This window comes from Pristis pectinata, chromosome 26 (genome assembly GCF_009764475.1).
Source record: "Pristis pectinata isolate sPriPec2 chromosome 26, sPriPec2.1.pri, whole genome shotgun sequence".
Lineage (NCBI taxonomy): Eukaryota > Metazoa > Chordata > Chondrichthyes > Rhinopristiformes > Pristidae > Pristis > Pristis pectinata.
Genome location: NC_067430.1, coordinates 12,204,868 through 12,225,188, shown reverse-complemented (window position 1 = coordinate 12,225,188; position 20,321 = coordinate 12,204,868). Strand labels below are relative to the sequence as shown.

General features: G+C 38.2%; 1 protein-coding gene across 1 annotated transcript in view; it reads right to left on the bottom strand.

Annotated features, from left to right (window-relative positions):
- vps13d (vacuolar protein sorting 13 homolog D) overlaps positions 1-20,321 on the bottom strand; it is a 222,585-nt gene that overhangs the window by 116,906 nt on the left and 85,358 nt on the right. Inside the window, 7 exon segments of the mRNA XM_052039131.1 lie at positions 581-667; positions 5,201-5,275; positions 7,334-7,450; positions 11,176-11,316; positions 14,474-14,563; positions 16,227-16,430; positions 18,385-18,459. Coding sequence (XP_051895091.1) covers positions 581-667; positions 5,201-5,275; positions 7,334-7,450; positions 11,176-11,316; positions 14,474-14,563; positions 16,227-16,430; positions 18,385-18,459 — 789 coding nt within the window.

Here is a 20,321-nt window from a genome sequence, read left to right as displayed (position 1 = left end):
GTGTGAGCTTCTTTGGAGTCGTTGGAGCTGCACACATTCAAACAAGTGGAGAGTATTCAACTCTGCTCCTCATTTGTCCTTGTAGATGGTGGAAAGATCGAGGTGTCAGGAGATGAGTAACTCACCAGAGGATATCCAGACTCTGACCTACTTTTGTGGCCACAGTATGCATATAGCTGGTCCAGGGCAGTTTCTAGACAATGGTGGCTCCCAGGACATTGATTCTGAGAGATTTGGCAATAATAATACTATTGAATGTTAAGGGACGGTGACTGGACTCTCTCTGGTCTACGGTTAATGCAGTGCAAAAAATATTTGTTTACAGGAGGCAAAAGAGTAAAATGGTGAAAAAGAATTTTGTAAAATAGCAAACCTGTTCATTCTGAGAAGCAATTTAAATATTGTCAAATGTTCACAGATTTTCTAAAATTACCTCTACCAGAAGAATAATCCTTATAAGGCAACTTTTTGAAAGACTGGTGTATCATCAACGAGCAACAGACACAGAACTTTCTTAACTTATTCTGTTTAGTTTTCCAAAGAATGGTTACTGGCTTGCTAGTTTCTCACTTATTCTTACCAATGTTTTTTTTTAACATTATTTCCCAGCAGAACTCAAGATTCAACTCAGTCTTCAGTCCTGTAGAATTCATTTGATCAAAGGAGGCTGGAAAGATTGAAAAGCCTTTAAAATCCCAACACTGGTGCCAACTAACTGTTACTTCCTGTTTTGTCACTTTTTTCCTATTTTTCTTAACATGAATGTTATTTACGTCTTGGGCTTTATTTCTTCAGCTCGGAATCACAAGTTAAAACCTGGTTTATTACCAAACAAAATCCTGATTTTTATGTGAAATATTTTGCACTAATTACTTTGGTTTAGTACCACATGGTTATATCATCAAAATCAGTAATATATTATTTGAAATTATTGTTTTAGTCAAGCTAAGGAGAGTTAAGTTATAGTCAAGCTAAGGAACTGGTGGAGTAGACAGAGGACAAGATACGCACCCATGATGAGAACAGAGGCGTATTTATAAACATCAACAGGAAGATCTTTGGCATAGATTAAAATGAAATTTCTAACAAACAAATGAAGATGATAACTTTTACTGTTAAAGTAAAACACCAGTCCCTAGATACAGCTTGACCAATGCAGCACTGCCCTGAGAATAGCAAGTAGCTGGCTTGATAGTGCAGTTAAACTATTTGGCATAGTTACTGCATACGCATGGAAGGAATATCAAGTTTTATAAGCATGCTACAAATCATATAGCTGTGTTTCTGTGTATGTATAAACATAGTGTACACATCTTGGTTTCTATTACATTAAGCTGCCAAGCCTGGTGTTGCTAACGTGCAAATGTGTGATTGCTGTAAAGTCCTTTCCAGCAATCTTGGTTTCAAGATACAGCTCTTAGCTCACACAATACTTTCAGCTCTGCTGGTTTGAATATAGTACAGCAACCCTCCACATTATGACCATTTACTTAACAGGAATTCACCCTTACAGAATTCATAAATTCAAGATATGAAATAAAATTCACTCTCGCGGAAATTATGTGAAAAAAGTTAATAAACATTTTCTTCAATTCATGTTTCATGATGCGCTGTGCATTGAGGAAAATCATGATACAGACTGTTAGCTAGGAATGCAAACCCCTCCAACTGCAATCCACCACCCCCCCCCCCCACCCCCATATAATGCAGGAGTCATCTGTAGTCATTTCTTGCACCCAAATAATCACATGATGAAAGGTGACACTGATATTTCTTTTGCTCTCAACAATTATGGAACCCCTGTTGTAACTTGTAATGATTTACAGTTTAGATTTTTACTATTATGGAAAAAAAATGTAAAGTTACAGTACAAATTTAAACAATATTCAGAACATGGCTACATGTCAATGTCAGGAGTTAATTTGCTTAGCATTTATTACAACATCAGTCAAATGTGCATATATCATGAACTTTAAGTTTCAGAATATCAATTTCAATAATTGAAAATCAGAAGAACCACAAATTAGGTACGCCTGATTGACCTGTTTAATACAGTTCCCCAGCAGGAACGCCAATGTGAAAACTACCTATGAACCTATGGACAAAATAAGTTGATAATTACCTAAGAATTGGCTTGGTCCTTAAGAAGCACAATACAAAAAGAAAATAACTTGCATCAGAAAGAACAGTGAACAGAGAAGCAACATATTAGTTTACGCCTATCTACAAAACACTAAATAGCTCTTGAAATTATTACCTGCCCAACAACCTTGGTCTTGTCAGTTAAGCTCAGAGCTGCCAAAATGCAAACCTCATCTCTTAGACAAATTGCAACTGTGTACATTGTCACTGGTAAATGCTGATTAAACTTAAATACTGATACTTGGTCTTGGCATGCTTAATTGTGATGTTTCTCAAATTATTAACCTGAATGAAAACCAAAGAAAATCCAAAATGTTTTATGAGTACATCTTTGAAAGTGGATACATCACCAGATCCAGAAGTATATTTTTGTCTGTTAAAAAAGCAAGGGAGGAAACTGCAGAGGCTCTGATAATCATCTTTCAATCATCCCTGGCCACAGGAATGGTGCTGTTGAGTTGGTTGTGGGGTTGCTTAAGAGATGGAAGGGAGAAACTAGTAATTATAGACCAGTTAGTTTAACTTCAGTGGTGAGCAAATTACTAGAATCAATCCAGAGGGACAGTATAAACCTTCATGTGATATATTTTTGTTTATTAGCCAAGACATAGATAAAAAGATCATGGAGATTAATGTTAGAACTTGTATACGATTTTTGTTTGACCATAGCTTAAGAAATGTGCAGAGTTCTGATTATCACATTACAGGAAATATTACACTGGAGAGGGTGCAGAAGACAGTTATGCACAGGTTGCCAGGATGAAAACTTTTAGCTGAGGGGAAAGCTTAGGTAGGAGTTGTTTTCTTTGGAAGAGAGGAGGCTGATAGGAGACTTAATTGAGATGTATAAAATTACAAGGGTCTTGGAAAGCATACATAGGAATAACTTTCTGTAGGGGTCAAAAACCAAGGAACATGCATCTAAAATAATTGATGGAAAGATAAGACCAGGAAGGAATTTATCACCTGCTGATGAGAGAGGTCTAGAATGTACGAAAGGATCGTAGTGGCAGAAACTCTCACCACAGTCAAAGAACACTTACATGTCCACCTGAAGAGCCATAACCTACAAGGTTATGGATCAAGTGTTGGATGTTGGGATGAGGTTGGGTACATCTTTTTCGACTGGTACAAATAGAATAGGCCAAATGGCCTCCCACTCTATCGTAAATTTCCTGTGATTCTATGTATTCAGAGCCGTATGGTAAAGGAAAGGAAGGAAAATAGAGCCAGCATCTTTTTATATAGCATGCCATCTGTGAATTAACTGAAAAAAAGCACTGCCAGCAAGTTGAACTGCTCTTCTTCCAGTTGGCTAAAACAACCTCACAGCCCCGTGTTGATTCTTGTGCAACTCCAGAGAAGTCCAAATTATCTAGAGAATTGGGACAAATTTTGGTGTGTGTGTTTTGGCAGGGTGGAGGGTAACCTGGATTGGTATGTAACCATATAATGCACTCAAAACAACAAAAGGTGACCTTCAAAGCTGCTTACTTTAATAGTTACAATTGGACAAGCTTTTCCAAATTGGAGTAATGCTTCATCTTAGAGACACTCCTGGTTGGAAGGTAAACATAGTGTTGTGGGAATGGGAATAACCAAGCTAGCAACTCACATTTTTCTTTACTGAAATTCCAAAAATCATTGTTAAGGGCAGTGCTAAAGGACAAGCCACATTTAATATCTCCAAAAAAAATCACTCTCTGTTCTGTTTGGCACAAAGTCACTCGGTAGCAAAGGCTTGCTAACAATATTTCAATCACTACATTAGTGAGAGAATAGGATTTTTTGAACAATCAATCAGAGTAGTCTGACATAAAATACTTCAACCAAATAATTTGATCAAATAGACGGTTAGGTATGCTTATCTGTCTTCCTAACAATCTTTTACATCATGATCCTAGTGCTTAATGCCAGTTTCTGAAGTTATGGCTGACAATGCTTAGAAGGTTAAAAAGCAAAAGCAAAATAATGGTCAGCGTGAATCCGTTCTTGCCCGTCACTGATCACTGCAGGGTTCAAAATCAGTAAGAGGTGTGATTTCCAAATTGGGAGTAGAGTTTCAGCTGAGGGAGACTCTCAGTTGGAAAGTAAATGCATTACCCTAGACATTAAAGACAAATAAAAAAAACAGGCAAGAAAATGATTGGGATGCAGATAGCAGATGACAAAGCCACAAGAACAGGAAGAAGGAATTTTTACTGATTTAAGCAGCGTGGCATTTAAATAACTATTTGAAGATTCCTCCCCAGATTTACCTCAGCAAGGAGGAATAATTTACTTGCAGAAGACCACAGCCAAGCACAGCATTGGGTTGGTCATCCTCAGACAGTACAAGAATTTTGTAAGAAATTATGGTTTCCATGATATGAGTAAGTGGGAGAGGGAAAAAAAGTTAAGAGTCCATGGCTGGGGAGTTTGAAGGCTACTTCAAGTGGCCTTGAAGAATTTCTTAAAGGATTAACACACAGATTGGCTATTTTATGTTCTTACCTTGGACCTTGTGCTGGTCACTGAGAGTACATGTCTCCTCAGTTAATTGTACATCATTCGGCAGTGGGTTTTGAAAAATTAACCATGCTCATGGCTGGCTCTTAGGAACCCCTAATCGATGGCCTGCTTTGCAGTTGGAAGATAATATTTTTTAAATGTTAACGCCTCCAACTAGTCTGACTAGCAGGATGGGAGAATGGTGTAAAATTAACATTGTTTAGGTACAAATTACTTTAAGGACCTTTTTTCATTGACCAACTGAGATGCAATGCAAAGCAAGGCACCAATATTAAAAATAGTCATAGAATTAGCCTACATAGAGCAAATAGCCCGTTAAGCAAACTACTAAACACATGCTAAGGGAGCCAAAGTAACAAAAATGCTAGAGTACAGAACAGTAAAACAATGGACAATGCACCCTGAAGTCTGACCAGTAAAGTGAAACAGTATAGATAACAAAACATAAGACACCAATCAATTTTCTTGTTGGTACATCACATTTTAACTTATCTGATAAAAGATAGTGGGCATATTCTTCACTTCTTCCCACACCCTGGTACTGTACCTCTGGCAAAAATCTGCCGCTCTAGGTTTGTCAGACTGGCAGTGCTTCTAGTTCTAAGATAGGCAAGAGGGCTGCCTGACAGAGAGAGAGAGGTTGAGTTAGAAAGAATAAAAGTTTAGTTGCCAGGACAAACAGTGACATACAGTTTACAATTTTGTTCCTACTTACATTACATTAAAGATGGGTGCAATGAAGATAGGTATAATAGATAGTGTCATATTTCAAACTTTAACTCTATTATTAATGTCTATTGATGATATTTTGGCAGTTACTTTATTTTGGCTTATTCTTGAATTGGGATCTCATGTGTCATTGAACTAGTACAAAAAGGACAGTATTTGTGTTTTTCCTTTCGCAGTCTCAAATTTTACTTCCCTAATGATGTCAAATTAGATTGGGGAGGATGTTTGGGACTAAGTCCTGACAGTCAAAAAACAAGTCATTTAGGCAGGCAAAAAAGGAAAGTAAACATTAAAAGAGCAGTTAGCATACCTACCCTGGTGTCAGGCTTGCCAATGGTGTCAAGTCATGAATCAAGAGACTGACTTTTGATTGATAATACAAGCACATTAACAGAGATCTGTCTCAGAAGCACGTATGCAACAACTAAATTCCCAAGGCTCACCTTTGACAAAATATAGCTTTTTTTATGTGAATGAATGCTGTCAAAAGCTAAAATTTGTGATGTTTGAGATTGATTTGCAGAATTAGGGGTGAGAAATGAAAAGTAGGTAATGATATTCTCAATTAAGTGCCAGCTTCAACAGTTACATGACGACTCCACCAACCTAAATTCAGCAGTAATCAAAACACTAACCCTTCAAATTCGAAGTAATAAAATTCATCAGAATTCATTGCCATTTTATAAACCATGTTAAAATGCACCTGCTCTATATTAAAGAGTTAACAATTTTGCTTTACAATTCATTTCAAGATTGCATGTTGAAACATTCGAAATCATCTATATATTAATGAAAGATAAAGGGAAATCTTGAGTTTAATATTCTCGTCTTTTAATTCAAGAAAATAATTTTAGTCTCTTAAAAGAGTAAATACTTTATACATAGAGACCACCAAGTAGTCCAAACTGATGATGACAACTACAGGGCCTGATCTCCACACAACTCTCAGTTTGGGCAGCATAACGTTAAAGTAGCCCGAGGGCTCTTCTGGGCAACTACTGCACAGACTGGGAATATATCATTTTTTTAAAGTAACAACAAAAAGGACTTTGTAGAAGCCCTCTTCCTACACTTTCCACTGCATCGCAAACTTGAAATGGTCACCAGATGATCAACAGTGCAAATTTTCCAACACAGTCAAAGTTTTTTAATTGCATTTTAATGGATCAGCAGGCTTTTATTGCATAATCTATACAGTTTAAGGAGGAGGAACTATGAACATTTGTTTTTAAAAAAGGAGGAAGTATAGGGATAGTGGGTACAGAAGAGTAATCGCACTAGGAAATGTTCCTTAGCTTTGTAGTGGTATATTTGCTATTAGAGATTAACTTATTCAAATATCTCAGTATTAATAATGTGAAACATTTCTCACTGTGAATTGTCTTTTTTAAATGACTCGTGAACAAACTTGGAATTTGTGTAACAAGAGGAGAGATTGTAATAGTACTGTGACTGCATTTCTTATGAGAAAACTGCACTCCATAAGAGCATATCTGGGATTTTATCCAAATTCATATGAATACACATTAGCTTTTAACTTCTTACATAACAAATAATTAATAACAGATTTTTGAATCCTTGACATTGTTAAAATATCTTAAAACATATCCTACAAATCTAGCCATTAAACAGTATGAAAAATTTCCTCTGCTCTTGGAGATGATGGAAGCATCAGTTGGACACAGGGATGCAGACAAGATATTCTGGCCCACATTTTCCATCTAGTAAGCTTTGGTCTACAAGAACAGCCCAGTTGCATTTGCTGTTGTGACCTTTCCATCTATATTACATTTTCATCTGGGAGCATACATGAGACCATGTTAATGTCATCTTGTCAAGATGTGCACTTTCCTAACAGGTAACTTAAATGAGACTGATAAATTCAATTCTGACATTTACTACCATTAACACAAGAAAAAAATTTCCGAATCTTTTTATCTCATGTACTTACTGTGTCCAAGCAGTGGATCGACATACATTCCAGTCCTCCACTGAGATGTTTCTGAACTGTCACTTTCTTCTTTACAGTAGTCAGCAATCCAAGAAGCTTTTGTCCTTTTGTATTGTTCTACAAGATAACAAACAGAACAGTAAAAAGAAAGGAATTGGGTTCAAAGTAATGCTTTTGGACTTAATTATGTTACAGCCAAACTCCATCGATTCTACGACACTTTATGCAGTATGTAGTTTTAAACCATATGGAGGGGATGGTGCCATTTCCCCTATGGACTCACCAAAAGAGACCAATTCAAGAAATGGGGAGAGTGTCTTGCTCGCAAGAAAATTAGGTTCAAAATTTTAAAAATCTGCAAATACTAAAAAGCTGACAGAAAAACATTAAATGCTGGAAACATACAACATCTGTGGAGAGACCTTCTATTCAGAATCTTTATCCTTCAAACCAGCCTCTAAAGGGACTCTGAAGCAGCAAGAGTACCAACGGTAATCTAAAAGTCTAATAGAGATGTATAGAAGCAGATTTTATAATTTAAGTTTGAAAGAACCAAATTAGATCATGGAGGTACAACCCATAAAAGCAAAATAGTGCAGGTGCTAAAAATGTCCATCACCACGATTCGTATAGTAGCACCATCATCACTTACCGAGTTGCCTGACTGCTAAAGGAAATAGCCGTCAATTTGGGTCTGTGGCAGGTGGTGAGTGAAATAATGAGGGATAAACTTACTTTACCTCATCCTCACCAACCTACCTGTTGCAGATGCATCTATCCATGATAACACCTACAAGAAGTGACCACTTTACAGTCCTAATGGAGACAAAGTTCCATCATCTCATTGTGTAGCACTGCAATTGTGCTAATTGGGAAAGATTCTGGCATGAGGCATCGCAGTGACACTGCACATCAAGCTCATCTGTAACCTCATGGCTTAGCATTTTGCTCACTCTCCATCATGTCAGGGGATCAACCTTGGTTTTATGAGCAGTGCAAAAGGGCAACAGCACCAGGAGTAGCTAACAATGAGGTGTCAACCTGGTGAAGCTGAAACACAGGATTATATCCATACTCAACTGCAAAAATAACATGCAACAGACTGAGTTAAGTGACCTCACAACCGAAGGATCAGAACAAAGCTCTGCAGTCCTGTCATAATGGTGGACCATTAAACAGAAGAAGGAGGAGATGCCAGAACATTCCTAGCTGTGAAGATGGCAGTGCCCAACGTTCACAACCTAGTTCCGCCAGAAGTGCTGAGTAGATGTCCCCACCACCACAGTAGTCAGTCTCCAATGAATTTAGTTCAATCCATGTGATATCACGATATCACAATACCAAGAAAGGGCTGAGAACCGTTGAAACAGCAGAGTCCATGGGCCAAAATAACTCCTCAGCTGCAGTACTTGAGGCTTGTACTCCAGAAACAGGCACATCTCCAGCTAATATAGTTACAACACTGTTACCTACATGATGATGTGGATGTTTGACAAATCCCATCCAGCTATCACCCATCAGCAAAGTTATTGGAAGTATCATTGACTATCAAGTGACGCTGACAACTGATCAATGATGTCTAATTTGTTTTACACACAGACCACTCAACTCCAGATCTCATCAGAGCCTTGGTCCAAAACACAGAACAAAGATCTCACTTAAAGAGGTGAAGTGAGAGGCACTGTCCTTGACAAGGCACTATTTAATCAAGTGCATCATTCAGCAACCCTGGTACAACTCAAGCCAATGAGTTTCAAGGGTATCCTGCGGCCAGTAACTCACCTCCTGACGAGCCAAAGCCTTTCCACCATCTAGAAGGCACAAGCCAGGTGGGTGATGGAACACTCTCCACTTGTCCAGATGAGCCAGCTCCAAAAACTATCAAAAAGCCTGGCATCATCTAGGGCAGTCAGCTGGATTGGTATCTCATCAATCACATTTAACATCAAGTCCCTCCTTTCATGGATAGTGGTTGCAGTGTGTGCCATCTACTTGCCTAAGCCACTTGAAAGCTCCTCCCAAACATGTAACATCAGCTACCTGGAAGGGCAATGGTAGTGATAGGTGGACAAAAGAGGGGAGGCGGGGTGGGCACCTGGTGGTGATAGGTAGATGCAGGTAAGAGATAGTGATAGGCAGGTGTGGGGGAGGAGGGGAGAGCAGATCAACTGTGGGATGGGTCAAAGGTAAGGAGAGAAGGGGAAAAAAAAGGGTTAGAAAAAAGAGAGATAGGCTAGGAAAGAAGAGAAGCAGCATGATGGGGATTACTTAAAGTGGGAGAATTTAATATTCATGCCGTTAGGCTGCAAAGTTCCAAGAGGGAAAATGAGGTGCTGTTCCTCCAGTTTGCACTTGGAATTCTGGCAGTGGAGGAGGCTGAGGACTATGATAGCGTGGGAGGGGGAGTTGAAGTGACTGGCAACGGGGGGATGCAGATCGCAGTTACGGACAGAGCGCAGGTGTTCTGCGAAACGGTCTTCTAGTCTTACCAATGTAGAGGAGTGTCATCTAGTCTCACCATTGTAGAGACCACTTGACATTTGGTCTCACCAATGTAGAGGAGGCCACACTTGGAGCGCCGAATGCAGTTGATGATATTAAGGGAGGTGCAGGTGAATCTCTGGAAGTTCGAGGAGCATCATTTCATCTCTCAACTATGTTAACTATCTACTTCTGGATTTAACTCTAATATTTCATATAACAATCTTGCTGCTCCCACTTGTATTCCTCCAGGCTGTCTTCGCTTATTTGCCCCATTACCGATCCCCTTTGCCTTCCACCCTGCCTTTTAGTTCTTTTCTCCCCTCATTTATTCTCTACATCTTAAAGCTTGTTTTATCAGTTTTCAGTCTGATGAAAGACAGTGATATGAAACTTAACACCATTTCCCTTACCATTAATGCTGTATGACATGCCTGATAATACATTTGCCTGCCTCACAAATGGGTCTATAACTTATGAACATATGACTTAGGGGCAGAAGTAGGCCACTCAGCCTGCTCCACCATTCAATAAAATCCTGGTTTACCTTAAAATTGATTTATCTTAAATGGGTAATCCTTCATTTTTAAACTGTGACCCTAGTTCTAAATTCTCCCAAAAAAGGAAAAATATCTCTCCACACCCCTCCTGCCATGTCCACTCAGGATCTTATATGCTTCGAACATTTATCCCGAAATAGGCAAGTTTCAAGTACCTTGCCGAGCCATTTAATCTAATTCCTCCCTACTTCCAATTCAAAACAAGTCATCTGAGGAAGGGTCCTGGACTTGAAACATAAAATGTTTCTCTTTCCACTGAAGCTGTCTGACCTGCTGAGTGCTCCCAGCACCACCTGTTTTTATTCCAAAGAATATGGGTCTAATTTCTTTCACTGCATGTCATAGGACAACCCTTCATCCCATGAATTATCCAAGTGAATGTCAAAGTTGCCTATTCTAATATATTTCCATAGTAACAACTCATTACTTTTTCCACAATACTTTCTTCCACCAACCCATGTTCTTTCAAAATACAAGCTTGATGTCAACTAATTTTTTTTCCTCCAATCTTTATCTTCTTTTCTCTTCATTCATTTTACAATGAACCAGGAACCCAAGATTATTCAACAAAGCAAATGCCCTTCTTTGCATTCTCTTCTGTACCTGATCAATTTACACTACCCTTTCAGTATATCTTTACTGCAGATTGTTATGAAGTAGTGGCTTCCATTGCTAACAAACCTCCAGCTAACATAATTCTCCAGCAAACTTAATTTTCACAATGGGTGATCCTCATGTTAATAATAAATATAATACCTGTACTAAGATATGCCTAGCCTGTTACTACTGAAGGATCCTTACCCATCAGGACAGATGTGATGTTGATGTCAAGCCGTTGTTTTGCCTGGAGATCCAACTTAAGGCGAGGTGGGTGAAGACGGCTAGCTGCTTGTTGCTGCCAACTCAGGAAAGTTGTCCAAGGCTCAGCAAAAGGTTCCCAGCCTAGTGAAAAATATTGGGAAAATATCTTAACTGTGAATAGCACACTGAATATAGCTGAATAATTGATCTAGAGTTTGTGAAAGATTTGAAATTGAATAGGCTGAGGTTTGCATTGTCCCACTTTTTTGGTTGTTACCCTGTCAAACAGACTGTAGCTAAATTAGTCTACGAGTGGGATGCTGAATATTGTATCAAGGGGAGTTGATCCATTTACAATGAGGGACAAACCAACACAGGTATTAGTATTGCTACATCATTAAGTGTTGTTATTCATGAAGGCGTAGCAGTGTCTCCATCATACAGACCCTGCATGAGTGCTACTTCCAGGTCAAGAAATACTTGAAGAACTTTAATTCAAAGGCTACTTTTTATATCTTCATATCCAAAAACATGTCCCAAGTGTTGAAGGACCAATGCTTTTTTCTTTCTGTCACTACCGGTATGTTGATAAACTAAAGTCATTAATGGCTAGTAAGATCCCACAACAGCATCTGAAATTTAAGCTTTGTTTTTGTCAAAGTTGGATAAGGGAAGCTAACCTCTTGTATCAATCATATTGTCCATACAATTATTAAAGATTGCACTGCATACCTAGAAATGAGAGATTTTAGAAAAGAGAAAAACTAATCAATAATTAATTTCTTAAGATTTTGAGTATAGTCAATTTTCATTGCTGAAACTTGTAACACTGATACTTTGGCCTTTGTAAAAACCCCTCCCTTCTTTCCTAAAAGGCCATAGTTTACATGTGCCATCAAAACTCAAAATGGAAAACAATTCTGTTTTGTTTGTGGGATGTGAACATTTATTGTCCTGCCAATAATTACTCCTTGGATTGAGGCCTCTGTTGGATTCTCATTGGATTGCCCTCTGAAATTGCCCATTTCAGAGGGCAATTACAATTCAATAGATGACAATTTCCTTCTCCGAGGACAACAGCGAATCAGATTTTTTTCCTCTTATGATTATCCTGTATGATCATTGTTACCATTACTTAATTACTTGAATTTAAATTCACCAGCTGTCGTACTAGAATTCCAATTCATGTCTCTGAATCAATTGTGTAGGTGTCTAAATACTAGTCTAGTAACTTAACCACTATAGTACTGCACCCCTACTGCAAATGGTCAATTGCAAACCAAGATCTGGAGCACTGGCAGATCACTTGACTATGGAAAAACAGCCTAGGCAGCTTGTTTTCAACAGTTGCACTTTTCTTTAAAAGCAGCAGTTACTGCACAATGATCACAGCTTGACAACTTGGTACAGGCTGTGGATCACAGCAAAGACTTTTAACTTTCCATATTTCAACTCCATACCTCTTTGGTCATTGCCTGGACAAAACAGAAAATTTAACTGTATACAGTCAAATGTTGCTGAATTTTACCTCAATCTGTGCCTGAACTGTATGCTTAAACGTAGCTTGCAGGAAAAAGTATGCTATCCTGGATGCAGATGCAAAATCATCTGGTTTTCTCAATAACTTGGCCAGAAACTTAAATACTATGATACGAGAGAGACCTGATTGGCAAAAGAAAGTTATAAAGAAAACCTAAGCTTTTACAACTTATCATAAATAGAAAATTCAAAATTAAGAACACCTTATAATGTTGGATTTCTGTAACAAATCTGGAATCAAAATGCCCTAAATTCCAAATTCCACAGCAATATGATCTAGAAATAATACATTGAGTACAGAAAACCTTTTATTTAAAAAATAAATCAAGCAACACTGCTACTCTGTTCTTTGTGCAGAGATTTGGCTACTGCTGAAAGATCTTGTTGTCTGTGTATAGACATAAAGTCTTTGGTGTTGGAAAATCCTATCCAGCAGTCTGTTAGCTAATGTGCCACGTCAGCCAGAAAATCAAAAGGGCGCACATAAAACCCATCATGTCCCATGTTCCAGTGCATTGTAATTTAAATGATTCAGATGAGTGGGGGCTAGGCACCGTGGAAATTCTCTTTAAAAAAAACAAAAGCCCTCACAAGACCAGCACCAGAGGGTTTTTAATATTTATAACAGCGAAGTTCTTTCATAAATTTTAAGATCACAACATTTTAAAAACCATATTAAAAAAATTCTGATTTTGTAAATTTCTAGTATTGGCAATAGCATTCAATGAGATTCATTTACATGAACAATAATGCATATACTGATAACTCAACACACAAAAACTCAAAGTAACTGTTTAATGTTTTAGTTTTTTAACATTACTCGGGAAATCCCCATAGCTAGCCAACATTACATTAAAGCAACATTGAAAATCCAGCTTCTCAACAACAAAAACAATGGAAGTTAAAACAGAATAGATAGTCAAAAATGCACAGCAGGTCAGTCTGCATCTGAAACAGCAGGCAGTTTAATGTTTTGAATGTAACATTTTCAAGAGCACTTGAATTCCTGTGAAACATTATCCAAAACTTAATTGGCTCAAATGTCAGTAGACAGGCTGCGCATTTCCAGCAATTTTTGTTTCACTTCAGATGTTCAGTATTTGCAATTTTTTCTAACATCATGAGTACAGCATTAACCACAGGTGGTGATGTGGCACATAACCCCTTTTAAATTATGTTAGATATTAGCCCCACCTAGTGGTTATTATAACTGAATATTTTTCAGCTCTCATGTTGTTATTGAAATATTTCAATGTAATAAATATTCTGGTGTAACATACTGCAGAAGGTTTTTCTTTGTGGACCATTTGTTCCATGGCAATGGGAAAAGTGTGTTTACATTATCTAAACCTCACTTTTGAACTCGTCTTTTCCCATTTACAGTTTTGAGGATTACCACCGAGGTAGCTTCCATGTGGAGACAAAAGAAATAAAACTCATTAATGTTGCTCTCACCCCTGTATTTAATTCCTTAGCCAATTGCCTCACCCTTACTAAGCACTTTTTCTACATTCCACAGAATTCAGAATTGTTATTCCTCTGGGTTCTGGGCTTTTAACCTGTCCTGTCCACTCACTGCAAACTGCTGGGGTGATACTGGCCATCCCAACTTTCTGATATTGGTACCAGACCAGGTAGGTGGGCCTGCACAATTTTACATTAGACATACTTGGAACCTTGTCTAACAGCATACATACTCTCCTCCAATGACCATCTTAGGCACATAATTATTTTCCATTATAAATAAATAAGATCTTACCTGACAACTCACGGTTGTAATAATCTCCAGAAAGAGTAAAATTAGCTGAGCCCTCTGGGTTTGACCCCACTCTCTGCAGGAAGTATAGTCCTAAATAAAGAAGAAATACAACCACTAAAGGGTCTTGATTCAGTGAGCAATACGACTGTGCTTAATAGGTATAACCCCTTCTGTAAGACACATCAACCCACTGGCAACAATCTATGAAAACACTGAGTTACTCCAGAATTATGTGCTCCAAAGCCACCTGCTCCCATTCCCAGAATTGGGATTGTCTTTTGTCCTCAGCACACATATCCCAAATGTTTAAAAATTTTTACTGGGTGTAGTTTCAAGCACATCAACTATAGTTAATAAACAGTCATTCTTTATGGGTGAGTTAAGAGACCAAATACTGACATGCTATTCTAACATGTTGACATCAGACATGTGATTCTGCTTGACACCCATTAAACACACACTTTCCACCAAAGGATCACTTCAATAGCATGACTTAAGCTGTTTGTTCGTCTCTTCCACGAGATGCTGAGCCCAGTTATTTATCCTTAGGACATTAATTGAGATCAGCTAACTCATTGTAGATGGGGAACCAATTCTCAGTACTTCCTACAAAAATAGAAAATGACCTTTCAACAATGGAAAAATTGAGAAAACAAATGAGCTTTGAGTTGTAGAAAGGGGGAAGGATGGAGAGAACAAAGGGAATGTCTGTGATAAGGTGCAGAGTAAAGTTGTCAAGGTAACCATTAGTCAAAATTCTAGCAGTTAGAGACAGATGAAAAAATAAACAATAGAACAGTTTGAAACTGAAACACCTAGCAACTACAGTGGAGAGGAAGAATTGGTAACCTGAAATTGCTGAATTCAGTGTGGAGTCCAGACAGCTGCAACAAGACCAGTTGAAAGATGAGATGCTGTTCCTCAAATATATTGAACAGTGGGTGTTACTGGAATGTGTAAGACACCAAAGGCAGAAAGGGAGTGGGATGGAGAATTGGAGTGAAAGGTGATTGGAAACTCAGAGTCATCTTTGCAGACTAAACAGAGGTGCTCTGCAAAGCATTCACCCTCTTTTCATTTGGTTTCTCCAGTGCAGAGACCAAATTGTGAGCACCAAATGCATCATACTAATTTGGCAATGCAAGTGAATTGCTGCTTCACCTGGATAGTGGGAAGGGAATAGGTAAAAGAGCAGATAATGCATCTCCCATGGTTGTAAAGGGAAATGCCAGTAAAAGGGGAGCAATTAGTGGAGATGGAAGAGCAAACCAGAGAGTTGTGAAAGGTACAGTGCCTTTGGAATGGGAAAGAGAGGGACACACGTGTTTGGTGGCAGAATCCCCTTAATGGTGATGAAAACTGTGAAGGAAGATCCACTGAATATGGAGGCTGATGGGGTGGAAGGCAAGGACAAGAGGATCTATATTCTTGTTCTTGCTAGGAGGAGAGAGAGTAAGAGCAGAAGTGTAGGAAATAGAGGGACAGGGTTGATAGCCCTGTCAATTATGGTGGAGGGGAAGCCATAGTTAAAGAAAAAGAAAGATATTTCAAGGGGACTTGTGTGGAAAGTCTTGTCAATAGAAATTACAAAAAGAGATGGAGAAACTGGGAAAAAGAACAGAGTCCTTACAGGAAGCTGCGTGGGAAATGTTTTCACCTAGATGTGTCAGTATGGGATCAGATAGTGACCTTTCCAACTCGGACATTAAGGAAGCTGAAAGTCATTTTCAACAGGGTTATACAGGTAACCTACTTGAAAAGGTAAGTTCAGCAAGAGGAACATCACAATCCATGCAGTCATCGATCAAGCAGATACAGATGCTCTCAGCTTTCACCTCGACCCCAGAGATCAGTAATGCTGCACCTGCTCCACGACCATTGCTGCTGATTGTTGCTGCACTTGCTGACACTGGCTCAGCATTCTTAAACAACCACATGGCAGCCTGATTCAGTTGACCTGCACCATTAAAAACAAAACAGGAATAAAATTATTAGGTGCAAAAAATGTTCAGTAGCTCTACCATTTGTTACAAACTACTGCAAATGCATGTTATTATTTTAATTAGTACGAAGAGCACTGGGTAATGAGCAGGAAAAAATATGAACATTGATTGAAATCAGTGCAGCACAGATCAAGTGATAAACATGGAACCTCTGGTCTGAAGTACTAAAGTGAGACATTAGCATCATCTTGATAGGAAGCAGGATGAAAAGTCATCCCAATTTCCATAATTCTCAACAGACTGAATGATCCAGTAATCCCATCACAAGTTTACACATGTGCCGAAATATTCAATCTGAATAAGTGTTTGAAACAATACACAAATGAGGAGACCGGATGGATTGTTTTCCTTGGAGCAGAGGCAACTGAGTGGGGGCCTGATAGAGGTAAACAAAATTATGGGGAACATAGACAGAGTAGATACTAGGACAGTTTTTATTCCCTACAGCAGAGGTGTCTAAGACCAGAAGGCAGAGGTGAGGAGTAAGAGGTTTAGAGAGGATATGAGAAAGATTTTTAGTTCACCTAGTCGGTTCTTGAGGTCTAAGATGCACTGTCTGAGAAGGTGAAGGAGGCAGGTACTCTCACAACACTTAAGAAGCACCTGGATGAGCACGTAAATTGCCAAGCCATAATAGGGTATAGACCAGGTGCTGGTAAATGGAGTTAGTATACATAGCTACCTTATGGTCAGCAATAGACATGGTGGGCCTAAGGGCCTGTTTCCATGATTTTATGACATCAACATTGAAGTAATATTATAAATGCTGAGCAACTTTCCCTTGTACCTTCCATTGGTATAAGGAGAATCTCTAATTCCATTTTTTCCCTCCATTTGCTGGCCCACAATAAACAGAGTTCTAGGCAAGGTGAGCAAAGCACAGCTAACGTTTTGGCCAAAGGTACTCTGGATAATTGCTGTATGTTGGACAACAGCAAACGTAACTTATCCTCTCATTGGCAAGCTCTTGGTGTTTGCTTAGCATAGTTCCACACTGATAAGAACACCAATACCAGCAGCATATGTGGGACTGCAAACCTGAATACTACTTGGATGGTAGAATGCTGTGGAGGCAGCAGGAAGATACTGGAGATAAGGATGAATGCACATTCTGGTCCAACATTATAAAAGTACTTCAAACGTATTTTTCCATTGGTTGTAAAGCACCTTGGGATATCTTGGGGTCATGAAAGCTGCTCTATATATATGCAAAGCTTTATTTTTTTTCCCTTTGTTAAACTAATCATTTGAAAAGACAAAGTATATTAAAAGAATTTGTTCTCCAGGCATAAATTGATGGGTAGATTACATAAGGCAAATGGCTTGGGCTTGTTCAGAAAACAGTTTTTTTTTCCAATTCCGAACCACACACTGGTGCCATCCCTGATGCTTTAGTACATTATATTAGTCAATATCAGCAATGAACATTAAATTGAATTAATGTCACTTTTAGAGTCTAAAGCAATTTCCACAGAATTAATTGTGTTAAGGGAGAAGCAGATAGCAAACTTTCAATAATGTTCTCTCTTCAAATCATAGGAAGTGATGGATAAAGTGAAGTAGAAGAATTGATCTTCATTCCATCTTTTTTCTGTGTTGAAAAAAAAAGGCAATAACCAAACAAGAAAAGCAATGTTTTCATTCAGATTTTTCAGTAATAGCCTCTTTTGAAATGGTTCAGGAATACTGCAGAGCTGTCACTTGACTCCCATTTACAAATTCCTGGAACCCTTGGTTTTAAAATACCTTTTCATAAACCATTCAAAAATCTAGTCTTTATTTTCCTCCTCTTCAAATTCCTTGGAATAATTTTCCATTGCAACATCGGTCGCATAAACAAAAACAGTGTGTAACAAATAATAAAACCACATTATACTCTGCAGTTAGAATTACATGTACGTTCTCTACCTTTGGATTGCAGCAATGCTTTACGACAATCTTCCAGGTTAAACCCAAGGTCTTGGAGTCGATCCAGCTGCAACTCTGTTTAAAAAAAAGAAATAAAAGCTGATGTATAATTAGAACTAACAATCTCTGCATTCCACATTAGTCAAAGGCAACTTAAGCATTGCAATTAAACACCTATTTAATTCAAAAGAGCACACTGAAATCACCTCCACTGCGTATATGATTAGTGCAAGCAACAAAGTTTTTATTCTAAAAAAGTCATCACTTGGGAAAAATGCGCAAAGCTGCAAAAACATGTTACATCACCGTGCATTCACTCAGTCCTAGTCATTATTCAGCCGTCCTGGCATGATGCTTCTTGACTGGTTTCAAATAGGAAGGGTTGTTTCAAAACAGCTAAGTCCAAATTGAAATTTTCCCCCCACTTTCAAACCAAAAAGACTAGGGCAAAACTCATTCATTTTTGACTTCAATTAACCACTGAATCATTCCTAAATTCCTCAAATATAGGAGTTTATTCCAGTAGCAATATAGAGGACATTTTCTTTAACAAGATATTCATGAAATTATTTAATGGGCTGGCTGAGTTAGCTTTTAACCATGAGCTTAAAATTAGCTGAGAATGATACAATGAAAATCTGACCTCAGTTGGTCTGAATAAACTGAGTGCAGACAACTTGAACCCAGTTTCTCATTCAATGTTGACTTTACAGAACAGCCCACATACTTCAGTATTAACTGGAAACTCATTTGGAAAGAATAGAAGAAAGAGTGAGATCAAAAAAATGGTTATCTTACTTTGGTAAAGTGTTAAACTCTGCATTAAGTATGATGTAACAGGAATTTAAACAGAGATGTTTTGTGTGAACAATTGGAAAGCTAAAAAATTAGTTTTTTTTCCTGAGTGCTCACACATTTAGCAAGAGAAGTAAGCCACTTTATCATAATTAAGTCAAATTCAGCCAGTACTTTCCGCCCATGATCTGATTTGGTTCTTTATCTTTACTATTATATAAAATTGGAGGAGAATCCTTCGGTATCCTGTTGCTGGCCGACTAAATATTACCAGGAAACAATACAAAAGCAGTGAGTGAAAATCTGTTTGCAAGTGGAATAAACAATGTCAGCCAACAACCACCAAATACGTTTGCCGACAAGTTAAAAATGTAAAACATTTTTTATTATATGGGAGAAGGTAGATTAGACCCTGCTTTGACAATCAACAATACTGAAGACGTAAAAAATATCATTCCAGAAGTGACAATATTCTTAACAGGGAAGTCTGAACTGATTGAGTTCTTTTCTCTGGAAGCAACCTGAAAGAGGTATTTAGAGAACAGAAGGGCTTAATAGGTTGGCATTGTGAAAATGTTTCTACAAGTATAGGAATCCAAAAGTGGAGTTCATGAATAAACACTTTCCAATAAATAGAATAACAAATTCAGGAGAAATCTATTTAATACCTGATAGTCTCCCATGCTTCCCAAAAAATATAAGAAAACAGAAGCAGGATGAGACTACTTAGACCCTCAGTCTTGCCCCGCAATTCAATATCATGGCTACACAATCCCAGGCCTCATCTTCTCTTCGCCAGTTCCCCATAGTCCTCAATTTTTCAAAAACGTATGTACTTCCTCTTTAAATACTCCCAATGAACTAGCCTCCACAATCCTCCAGGTAAGAGAAATCCAGAGATTCTCCATCCTCTGAGAGTAGTTGTTCCTTGACACCTCAGTTTTAAACAATCCTCCCCTTATCTTGTAACTCTGTCCCCTGTTCAAGATTCTCCCACTAGTAGAAACATCTTCACATTCACCCTGTTATACTCCCTAATAATCTTATATGTTTCAAAAAGATCATCCCTCATTCTTCTATACTCCAAAGAACATAGGTCTAATTTCTTTAGCCACTTGTAATAGGACAAACCTCTCACCCCA